The sequence below is a fragment of the Geotrypetes seraphini genome, chromosome 2 (genome assembly GCF_902459505.1).
Source record: "Geotrypetes seraphini chromosome 2, aGeoSer1.1, whole genome shotgun sequence".
NCBI classification, from domain to species: Eukaryota; Metazoa; Chordata; class Amphibia; order Gymnophiona; family Dermophiidae; genus Geotrypetes; species Geotrypetes seraphini.
In genome coordinates, this window is record NC_047085.1 from 400303159 (window position 1) to 400315381 (window position 12223).

Below are 12223 nucleotides of genomic sequence, written 5' to 3' on the forward strand. Positions count from 1 at the left end.
GTCTAAAATGTTAATGCTCATGCTTGTAGCTTGGAAAACTGTTATGGCTCCATTGCCAGTTGGTTATTTTGTTATTAATAAACAGAGTTGCGGCTATTACCCCAATAAGTGTGTGGTATATTTGTGTGAGGAGAAGGGAGTGGTGTCAGATAGGGGTAAAAAGGGATAACCAGGCCTGTCTAGATCCCGCTGTTAAGGATAGCCCAAGATCCCATCTTGATCGGCGATGATAACATGGAGCTGGCATGCCTACGTTGTCATCCATCGAATGAGCATCGGTGAACGGGGTGGGGGGGGCAAGGGCCAATTGGACGGCGGGTTTTTCCCACCATAGGTTGACCCTGTCATTGATGGGAAGGTGCGGTACTAAGAGGCAAGGCGAGGAGATAAAGCCAGGACCTCAGAGAACTCGGTGTTTTCCTGGGTCCTCTGAGGCAGCTTTTCTCACCCACCCGCCCTTGAGGTTGGCCAGGGGCCAGTTGCAGAGTAGCTTGGGAGGGCGGTTATCCCAAGCTACTGACTGCTGGAGTTAATCAGGTGATGAGTGGTGGGCCAGCAGGGTGCCATGCCCCTGGGTTGGCTGACCCAGGTTAAAGGGGCATGGAGGGACATGGATGCCCCACCTTCAGACCCTTGCTACAATGGCGGGGCGGGGGTCCTAAAATGTTAATGTTCATGCTTGTAGCTCGGAAAACTGTTTGTTATGGCTGTATTGCCAGTTGGTTATTTTGTGGTTAATACACAGAGCTGCGGCTATTATCCCAATAAGTATGTGATGTATTTGTGTGGGGAGAAGGGGGTGGGGTAAAAGGGGACAACTGGGCCAGTCCAGATCCCACTGTTAATTGATATTCAGAACTCAGTCTAATATTCATAAACCATTTCACTGTACAGGAAGAACTCTTGTAAAAGGGAATACTATTATTGTTAGGATAAACCAAAAAGAAGCTCCACGATGCCAATCAATGGATATACATTCTGGAACACTCAGAAATGATTTTTGAAACGTCTTTCTTTAAACACCAGAATCCTATTTGAAATCCAAAAATTATGAAATGAGAAATTGACCATGGAAAATATTAACTGTTGAATAAATAAAACAATTGTTTACAGTAAGAATAAATTGCAGAATTCCCATAGGTTCCATTGCTGGTTAGTGAATATTCCTCCAAGGTCACATAATTTCATTATTGGTCAGCAATTAAAAGAGAGAGAGAGAGGGAGATGTTATTTTTAACACTGAGAAAAAATAAATAAAAAGTTTGAAATGAGATTACTCATTTCCTTCTTACAAAGGAAATGTTCTGGACTGATCCCAGTTTAACATATCAAACTTTGAAATATTCCTTACAATATAAAGCAAAAAGAAGACCAGAACAGGATGGTACTCTGAGCCCTCTGATTTTGTGGTACAGCACCAGAGTGGTGAAAAAAGAAACAGTACTTCTGTGGATTACTGCCAGATACTGGATCTTGCGTGACCAGCCTATGCTGATTCATTTCCCATTACCCTGATGAGCCGAAACAGCAGGCAAGCAGCAAAGCCTACTACAGTATCTAAAGCAATGGCGGGTGATAGTGAGCGCTCAAATAAGAATCATAATGTAAAAGTGGTGATTGGCTTAAGATCCTTTTAGAGGAAGGGAAGGGTTTTGAGAAATATGCTGAGTTAGACGATAGCATACAAACAGGAAAGGAAGAAACTGCACAGATACTTTTTAAAGGCGTTTATAGCGAGAAGTTTTTCAATATATACCATTTCTTGCAGCCTCTTTCCCCAAAAATCTGTTCTGTAGGGGAGTGCGTCCCCTTGTGGTCATAAGTATATTTTTGCAGTATCGTCAATCACCTTAAGAAGAAACCAAATTTTCTACATGGATTAATTATTGCTGTTGTCAATGGAGTTAAAAAAAAAACAAAAAAAACAACAACAAACAACTAAAACAAAACAAAAACAACATGCGTTGCTTATTTCAGTGTCCAGAGTGTTTATGATATTGTTGTGTTCGTTACAACAAAATATGACACATCAGGGTTCAGAAACTGGCACCAAAACCTCCCGTTGTTCTGATAGAAGGTGAGAACAAATTAGATGTGTAATGTGTAACAGAATGGTTTTAACTGACCATATTATACAAATATATATATATATATATTTGGGCAGGAGGGGGAGGGGAATATGCCTACAGGTAATTCAGATTAAATAGCATGCCTCTACCACCGTTGCCTGCCATATTCTGTGAAAAGGGACTTCAGCCAGAGAACTATAATCTGATAACCAGTGGTTGCCACTTATCAAAGAAACATTTGCAAAGTCTGAAGAAAAGCCGGCATTCTAAGTATCTAAGGAAGCACTCTTTATCTTCTCTTTTCTTTTTCTCACCAGATATGTTTTATGGTCGAATACATTTGCTTCTAACTCCATTCCGTTCGGTGGTACCTTCCGGGTTTCCTTTTCTCCACCAGATCTTCCAAAATATCCTAACAAGTTCTTCAGCAACTGCAAAGTTCAATAGCATTTCCATCGTAACAAGAGGGGGTAAAAGAAAGTCACATGACAATATATATATATATATATATATATATATATATATATATATATATATATATATATATATATATATATATATATATGGAAGAGCAAGGGGACAACCAAAAACTAGTCTTAAATTGTTTCCCAAGTGATGCCCAGCTCTGGTCTTGTTAGTTTTGTTTTTTGGGGTTTTTTTTTCCAGTGTCTTCTGTAAATTAACACTGGAAAGTACAGTAGCTGCATTGAGGTGTGAGGTAGGGGGTTGTCTCCTCCAGCTGATCAGTCGGATTGCCCTTCAACATTTTAAATCCGGTGTATTTTCAAAAGTGAACGATTATCAGTCTCTATGATTTTCTAATCCGCGCAGTTTAAAAGCTGCGTAAAGTGATCCAATATTCTTAACTATACAGTTCTGTGTAAATATGATACCCGTCAATAGACTTCCCAGATAGTTTGTCTATGTTTAAGTGATAAGCATGGCAGATTCTCTTTTAAACTGTGAAGAGATCAGCATACGCACGGCAGTGAAAATCCAATTTCGACAATAACCATCTTTAAAAAATTAAAAGCAAAAAAAAAGGAAGCATTATTAGCTCCAATATTATAGGGGCTGTAAGGTCGGACTTTTAAGCTTTCATGGCTGCATTTATTTGACCCTTTGGAGAATGATTACTGTGATTAAACCTGTGCTTGTGGTTTACTGTCACATTGTAGGTCAGTGGTCTCAAACTCAAACTCTTTGGAGGGTCACATTTGGGATTTGTAGGTACTTGGAGAGCCTCAGAAAAAAAAAATAGTTAATGTCTTATTAAAGAAATGACAATTTTGCATGAGGTAAAACTCTTCATAGTTTATAAATCTTTCCTTTTAGCTAAGTCTTAATAATAATATTGTGATTTATAGCTAAAGAGACATATGATCAAGAAACTGTTTTATTTTACTTTTGCGATTATGATAAACGAACCAAGGGCCTCAAAATAGTACCTGGCGGGCCGCGAGTTTTGAGACCACTGCTGTAAAGGATTCTGATAAGACGTATTTTTATTATGTTACTATTCGTAAACACTGGGGGGGGGGGGGGGGGAGAGAAGATGCATTTTAAATTGCCTGCCAAACTATGCCAAGAAGCAATCATTAGAATGTCCTTATTAATACTACGGGCATCACTACCTTTGAATTTATCTCATTTATAAATAACTCCAGCTTTGGTCCAGACCTTCCCCAAAGAAGTGGAGAGAGGCAAGTGTAACAAATTGATTTTTCAAGAAAATTGCATGTTCATGTTTGCGACTGCCTTTAGGTACCAAGAAGAAATGCGATCTAAAATCGTAGCCTTTTGCTTCTCAAAGAATACTTGGTTTACTTTCAAATTCGTTAGTGACAAGTGGACAGAAGTGTGAGAAATCTGAGGTTGTCACTTGCTTCGAGTATTTTAAACTCTTAAATCTGATATGTCATCATTATATATCTATCCACAACTAAGATTGTCCTGCTTTTATTGTTGTGAAGGATGTTATCGTTATTGTGTCCAGGTGTAGTACAACGTGGACTTTAAAGGCTGTTAATTCAGGTCTTATCCAAGGGCCTGGGAGTCACAGAGATACATCACCAAATCTTTGCTGTTCCAAGCAAAATAGCTTTTGCAAAATTCACCGACGGGTGTCTTTTAAATAACGATCTAACACAATATGGCAATTCTGATGCTCTTGTTGCTCCAAGAGAACCGATCGAATTGGCATTACCATAGATATGTTTCTCCTCTAAAGGTTTTATATAACAAATTATTAATCAGGATCTCTTGCCATTTGTTTCAAGTTCATTAATATCACTACTTCTGCTGCTGCTATATTCTACTTTCTTGAAATCATTAGTGTACTGCACAATTAAACATAGAAGCAGAGGTATTTGACCTATGTACTTTAATGTATGACATTCATCATGTCGCGTTATACACCGCTTGCTGTCTTCCATCCCAGTCACCGTCTCCCTGTATCCGCGCTATTTTGCGAAGACCAAAAACATCTTAGCTTTTATAGCCTAAAACTTTGCATATCTTCTATTACAATTCCAACTATTCCGTCACATTTTTAAACAGTAAAGTAAATGTGATCGTTCCAGTCAACCTTGAGCAAAGGCGGTAGCCCAGCAGTTGGAGGGAAGCGTGTGTCTGGTTCCCAGTATGAAGTTCCTTGGATATTTCACAGCAGTGCCCCTGCTCCCTTTACGTTCGCATTCCTTAGAAATTCTCTAATATTTTGTGGATACTGTTTCAAATGGGAATGAACGAATTGGTTCGGTCTGCATCAGTTAAAATGACAATAAAGCTGGTTTTCTCTCCACTTGCATTTTTTTTTAAATTATGGCAACCAGAAAATTGGGGGGGGGGGGGGAAGTCCCCAGACTTTTCACGAAAGTTAAGTTTACTGAAAGGAGAGAAAACAGAGTTTTGTAGATTACAAGTGGAAGGATTCATAGAATCATTCATTATCACTGCAGATCCAAACTTGCAAGGCAAAATAATGGAAAGGGGAGGGAGAGGAGTGTTGAAGAAAAAAAAACCCCCAAAAACACAGGTTTCAGAAATATTATTAAGAATATTGTTAGTCCCATATTCACTACTAAATCCCTAAAATAATTGCAGATGAAATGTTGAAAGTGATTTCGAGTTCCATAGATGAAACAAATGAAACGAAACAACCGGGTTCCGAAAAAAAAAAAAAAAAAAGGAGGGTCTTTTTCTTTTCTTTCTTTTTTTTTTTTTTTTTTTTTTTACAAAGCGGAAACTTTCTTATAAAACTAAAAGTTAAAAAAAAAAGGTTCAACTCCCTCCTTCTGACGTCTAAAAAGTCAGCCAATGAGAAAAACTCCCCCAAACCTTGGGCCAGCCACAAGTATAAGAACTGGGCGAGGTTGCAAGGAGTCAGGAACACGTTTCTTGCCCTTAAAAAGCGGATCGGGCCGGGGGTTGGAATTTTTTTTATTTTTTTTCTTTAGTAGTTGGACGCTGGGGCGTCCCCTCCCCCTCTCCCCGTGACGGAGCGCCTTTCGCTCGTCAGGCAGGCGGCGATCGCTCGGGACCCGGCGGCCGGGACTGCGCCCCCCTGCCCCCTCCCTCGGGCCGGCTCCTCGCCCCCTTCTCTCCGCGCCGGGCAGGGACAATGATGCAAGACGAGTCGAGCTCTCCAGTCTCCCCAGCCGACGACAGCGTGAGCAACAGCGAAGAGGAGCTCGACCGGCAGCAGGGCGGCAAGCGGGGGGGCAGGAAGAGGCGATCGGCCAGCAGGAAGCCCGCCGAGGAGCCCGAGAGCCCGGGCACGGGCAAGCGCGGCAAGAAGGCGAGCGGCGGCGGCGGCGGCGGCGGCGGCAGCAGCAGCACGGGCAGCAGCCCGCAGTCGTACGAGGAGCTGCAGACGCAGCGCGTGATGGCCAACGTGCGCGAGCGCCAGCGGACCCAGTCCCTGAACGAGGCGTTCGCCGCCCTGCGCAAGATCATCCCCACCCTGCCCTCGGACAAGCTGAGCAAGATCCAGACCCTCAAGCTGGCGGCCAGGTACATCGACTTCCTCTATCAGGTCTTACAGAGCGACGAGCTGGACTCCAAAATGGCAAGCTGCAGCTATGTGGCCCACGAGAGGCTAAGCTACGCCTTCTCGGTCTGGAGGATGGAGGGAGCCTGGTCCATGTCCACCTCCCACTAGGAACGGCGAAAGGGAAGGACGCTCGCAGGTAGGTCGCCCGCTGACCGACTTACAGAGCCAAGGGGGGCCACTGGCTAGTCTAGGCTGAGTAGAAATGCCATTCACAGTGGCTACAGCTGTTGAAAGCTGGAAAAAGTTTGCTGCTGCTCTTTCCTTTGGGGGTTCCCCCCCCCCCCCTTCTTCTTCCTTGAATTATTTCTTGCTAATCTTCATTTTCAAATGTGTATATTTCTTTTCTGCCGCCTTCTTTTGCAGTGCGTTTGAAAAGGCTTTCTTTCTGACCTAAAGACTGTGAAAATATTGCAACACAGGCGTCAGCCGTTTAAGCGTTTCTGATTTTATCATTCTTAACGCTTTTCTCTCTTGCTTTTTTTTTTTTCTTTCTTTTGCATGTTTTGCAGATGGCTCTGCTACCAAACGAGAAAGAAATGAACAATCGAAAAAAACTCTGAAGCTGGATACCAATTCTTAAAGGAAACTGAAGGATTTTCTTGAAAATGCAAAAAGCAAGTGATATAGCCATACCCAAAGACACAGGGCGTGGGGAGCACTTACAGAGACAAAGTGGTAGAAAGGGTCTTGGACAATGATCACCCAACAGGGCGGCTGCATTATCCATATATCTCTGCATTCTGATTCAAGTCTGGACATTTTTTAAAATACATTTTTTGACGAAGAATGTTGGAATGTTCCTTTTATGTTTTTGTTTTTTGTTCCCTGTTTTGCTTGCATGTCTTCCCAACAGTCCTATCGAAGCCACTAAGAGGAAAAGACATTGTGGACTTTCTTCAGTCTTGAATGGTCTTTTAAATAAAGCGACCAAAAATCTCTATAGATTAAAAAAAACCAAAAACTTTTTTGTGCTCTTGTTGTTTTGTTACTGCTGTTTGAATCTGGGCTCATAAACTGCCATATTCAAACCAGCCTGGTTACTTTTTTATCCTTTCTTTGAGAAAAATAAAATGACATTTTATTTATTTATTGATGACCCATGTTTTTACAAAAAAAAAAAAAAAATGCAACTAGATCCGGTGTCTAAATGCATTCATATTTTTATGGTTCTTTTGTAAATCTTTGTATATTTTTCTGCAATAAATAAATATGATTGAAACTTTTAGAACTCGAGCAGTTTGGCTGATATGAAGTGGTAGGGTTAAACTGGAGAAATAATACCTTTTTGTTTGCCTGTAAGGACACCCAAGAGAGAGAAGAACTTAAGATAAACAAACTGGGCAAAATCTCAAATAAACTAGCTACTGACAGAGCTGCATATGTTATTTATAGAGACAGCTTTATGATTCCTCTTTCTTTCTCCACTTACTTTTTCTCAAGGTTTTCCTTTTCCTTCATCATCCAGACTTTAACTAATTCCAAGTTTAAAGATACCTGATAGGGTCGATTGTTTTAGCAATCAATCAGCAACAAAGCTTTCATCTTTATCAATAATAATTTAAAAAAGTGTCACTCACAATTGTGAAGGGCCAGTGTAATATGTAACATTTGGCTGTTTATATCATGTAGCTTGAGCTGTTCTTAAAATAAATAAATACCAGAAAATAGAAAACAGTGCACACAGTTCATCAGGAGTGGTAAAAAAAAAAAAAACAAAGGGGAAAACGATAAGGACAAAGATTTTATTTATTTATTTTTTGTTAAACTGAAGTGCTGTGATAGGAAGTGTATCTGGTTTTTTGTTTGCTTTTTGCTTTTATTTTTAACAGGTTTTACTTGGGTTAGAAAATAATTGTTTACTGTTCAGTCAATTACCAAAAATTGCATCCTATATACAATTATTTTTGCTTAGGCTTAGGCTTAGGCCAATTGCTAAGCATTTGTTCAACTGGTTTAGATATGTTCCTTTTGGGTCCTAAAACAAACTGGCCTGTAAATAGAAATTAAACACCTCTTTTAATTTATTGGGGGTAATTCATGAAAGGAGAACCGTTGAAACTTTAAGGATTTCAGTCTACTGGCCGAGCTTAAAAATTTTAATTCAATCTTCTAAGCAGTGTTTACGTTTTATTGGTGTGTTATCTCAGATTTAAAATTTGTAAATGGGAGGCTTTCTGAAATGCTAGAAAGTCCTTTAAATAATAATAACAATATATTCCATAAACATTGAGCTCATGGTGGGGGAAAAAAAAGCAATGTTTTTTTGAAAACAGGATCAAAATAAGCATTTGGAATTAAAGAAAATTGCATTAGGCCCAGCTGCAGGCATGCATTGTCGCAATATGACATGTTCAAAATATTTTTTTTTTCATGTCAATGGATTTGTTTAAATGATTTGTTTTGCTGAGGTTCCCATTTATATATGTTCTATAGACTTTGATGAATAGTGCACAAAAGTTAGAACACTTTGCAGTGAAAAAAGTTTATGTTGATATTTTTAACGGATTGCCTACGACTTGGAACTTTAGATTTGGGTTTTAGCGGTCCATTATCAGCGGAAATTTATAATAGGAGAAATACAATTAAGATCTCTTGGGCTGGTCGCTCCAAACAAATGTACGGATCTCTGCGTTTGGGGAGGATAATTCTCGGGTAGTGAAACCTTTTCTGATAGACTTCTGTTTCTGATAGACATCTCCTATTTCTTTCAAAATCAGCAGCATGAAGGTCACAATTGAGATCATTCATAGAAGGAGATTATAAATGAGAGAAATGTCTTAGATGGATATTGTTTTGATTTCTGTTACATAGGAAATGTATGAGGGAAACATTAGCAGGAATTAAGGGGGTTTAACAGTAGGGAAGTGATGTTATCAAGAAAGTACATTAAAAAAAGACACAAAGGAGATTATGGGGTTGACACAGGTTGGCATTAAGGTTTACTAATAAAGATAGTATTCTAGAATGCCTTCATTTGAAAGGAATAGCATTTGCTGCAGTGCTTACAATGAAATTATATTGTTTATTTTATTGGTTATTAAAGGAATACATTCTGGATTGACGGCTTATTAGGTATATCATGACATTTGCCATTGTTTTCACATTACAATGATACTTCCTGAATGAAGCTTCCAGTAGTTATAAAAAAGGGATATTTTCTTTTCTTTGCACCCAGCTTCTGGTCAGTGTTTCACCCTTGACCTGTATAGTAACAACCTATTTAAAGCGTAAAAAGAACCATAGTGTTGTTCCTGGAGCTTTAAAAGTATAACTCTTGTAGTTTTGGGGTTTTTTTTTTTTCTGGTTGCTGACTCTGAGGGTCCACGGTCCCCGCACTTGTGCCAAAACGTGTTAAGCTGGTGTCAGCCTCTTTGGAGGAATAAATAAATAAATAAATATAAAATCATCTGTTGGGAATTCTAAGCACTCAGGCAGTAGAACTGCCAGCTCTGCATGGAAAATAATGGCTATCCATTTCACTTTTGGGGCTCCAAGGGGCCATGTCTGCTGCTTGTTTCCACTGGTGCCTATTAAAAATTATTAACATGTTATAAGAAACATAATACTTTAAACGAGCCTTCCATGTAGATATTTAGAAGGAAATGCATATTTTTTTCCTCCAACTAAATCTACATAATAAACATATCTAAAATGAAAGATACCCCCCAAAAAAAAACAATTGCTTAATTTAAAAACAAACATTAAATAATAGTAATTCAAGCGCAGACTGCTATTTTATGAGGAAGCAAAGCTTACTAGGTTCCCATATCGGGAGGACCTATGTAATGTCTAAAAATATATATATATGTTGATTTCATAGCACTTTTGGCCTTCCTTTAGAAAGTGGAGCATTTTGTGCATTCCACAGTTTGGCGAAATCAGAACAGCTCCTTTCTCTAGTCCAGTGTCAAATTCTTCTCAGGCATATGATTTCACTTGAAGTCTTGCCCAAGAATCCTTCAAAGTGAGCGTTTGTCCAGCTCTCATGATGTAAGGCGGTTTTCCCTGCATCTGTAATTTTAAGAAAAACAAACAAAACGTGCAGGGGAACAAATGTTACGGAAATCCAAACAGAATTTAATAACGAGAAGGAGTTCACCTGTGGCGTGGATAAACACAAGGAAGTCTGCATGGGAATCAGCTAACGAAGACATATAATGCAGTGATTCTGGCGTGCAGAAAATGGGAGTAAACGTGGGGTAGGGGTGAGGGGGAGCAGGAGCATGGAACAGAGAGACTCTAGGGGGGTCGGTAGTGAAATATCAAATAGGGAAAAGAAGAGGGGAAATCAGCCCTACACATGGGGTTACCACATGGCTCCAGAAAAAGGAGGACGGATTGAGACATTTGGGTTTTACCTCCATTTGATTTCAATGAAAGTAAAACCGTTATATCTTAATCTGGCCTCTTTACTTCCATTGCTTTTTCTGGCTCCAGAAAAAGGAGGACGGATTGAGATGTTCGGGTTTTACTTCTACAATGGAACTAAAATCCGAATGTCTCAATCCGTCCTCCTTGTTCTGGAGCTGTATGGTTAGTGGCTCCAGGATGCCCCAGGTTTGCCCTGAATAAAGTCCTCCAGAAAAAAAAAAGATGGAAGACCTTGTCCCATAGCCTTTAAATCAGTATTGCTGAATCTGAGGCATTGAAGGGCTCCAGGCCTGGTTCAGTTATATGACTGAATTTACTTTAACAGTCCTGAATTAGAAATAATGACACAGAAACCTATTTGATCGAGGAAGTCACATTGCTTATGAATTTATGATCCCCTCCCCCTAATCCTACCTACTATAACAACAAGAAACAACTGGGTTAATTAGCCTAAACAGGAATCGAATACAATTCTAGTGTTTGAACTTTTTTTTAATCTCCTGAATTAATACTTTTTTTTGGGTGTGTGGGGGGGGGGGAACCCAAACCATAAAATACACACATTTCATTAGTCACCTTTTTGTGTTTTCTTTCTTTTTAATTTTAGCGCACAACAAATTTTCTTGGAGGAAATATTTTCACAGGATGTATTTTACATTAGCAGTTGGGGTGTGCGTGTAGGATTCGGTGCACTTCTTGAATGTTCTTTGTAAATCAAAGCCTATGTCCTTTGAAGAAGGTGTGTAATTGGAGTTTAAGGCATGCATGGAATTCCCAGATGTCTATAAAAGAGGAAAAAACATTTGGCCGGTCACTTTAAAGCGGAACAGGTTACAATTGCTTGCACAAAATCTCCCTTTTTAATATATAATTCAGCATTTAACACTGCAGCCTGATAACTGCATGCTTTCCATTTGAATGAAAAGGAGAAAAATTGCTGGAAATATACCCGATATGAAGTGAGATGGAAATCGATTTCTGGTTAGAAAACTAAAGTGACGCTTTTGGGTGACTCGTGTTTTCAAGGCGCTGTACCAGATTCCCAAGAGGGAAAAGAAAATTGCCCTGACAAGATATAACGTTATCTCAACATTTACTTTCAGGTACAAAAGTTGTGCTCAAAATAGTTTACATTTTAGTTTTTCTTAGTCTGGTTTGCCTCACTGTTTTAAGACAGTAGTCCAAATTAATATGAAAACATTGACTTTGGTTTGGAGATCATGCACTTTTAAATTTCTGACATTTGGGTGGGGGGGAGAGAAGGTTGGGATTTTTACTGAACAGCCCTAAGCGGAGGATAAAAGGGAATACTTGCAAAATGCACTGAACCTGCTTTCATATGTAAGTTCTGCAGATGTTTTGGAGATGACAGAAACAAACAGAGCTGGGGGGGAAGGGGGGAACGCATCGGGGAAGTCAGAACACAACCAAAGAAAAGGTACATATAATGAACTTGAAGGGTTAAGGGGTTTTGACATGTGAAAAGTTAAGCAGGTACCTGAACGGGATTTATTTTGACCAGATGTTAGCGCTTTCCTTAAAAAAAAAAAAAAAATGTCACGTGAAGAGAACAGATGTGCAACATGCAAGCAGCGGCCACGCCTTCCAAAGCAAAGATTGCAAGAGAAGAAATCCCAGCATAAATCATTCTCCATTTAATCTTTCCCCCCTTAACTATCATCAATTGCATGTTTAAAACTGGCTAAAATGAATATTATGCCGTCGAATG

At 39.5% G+C, this 12223-nt stretch overlaps 1 protein-coding gene across 1 annotated transcript; it reads left to right on the forward strand.

Annotated features, from left to right (window-relative positions):
- The first annotated feature begins 5441 nt into the window (after positions 1–5441).
- TWIST1 (twist family bHLH transcription factor 1) lies at positions 5442–7348 on the forward strand. Its single transcript, XM_033930929.1, has 2 exons — positions 5442–6259; positions 6633–7348. The coding sequence occupies exon 1, from the start codon at positions 5692–5694 to the stop codon at positions 6229–6231; it is 540 nt and encodes a 179-aa protein (XP_033786820.1). The 5' UTR covers positions 5442–5691; the 3' UTR covers positions 6232–6259; positions 6633–7348.
- Positions 7349–12223: the final 4875 nt, after the last annotated feature.

Excerpts from the sequence above, each read along its gene's own strand:
- TWIST1 (XM_033930929.1), top strand. The coding sequence starts at position 5,692 with ATGATGCAAGACGAGTCGAGCTCTCCAGTCTCCCCAGCCGACGACAGC.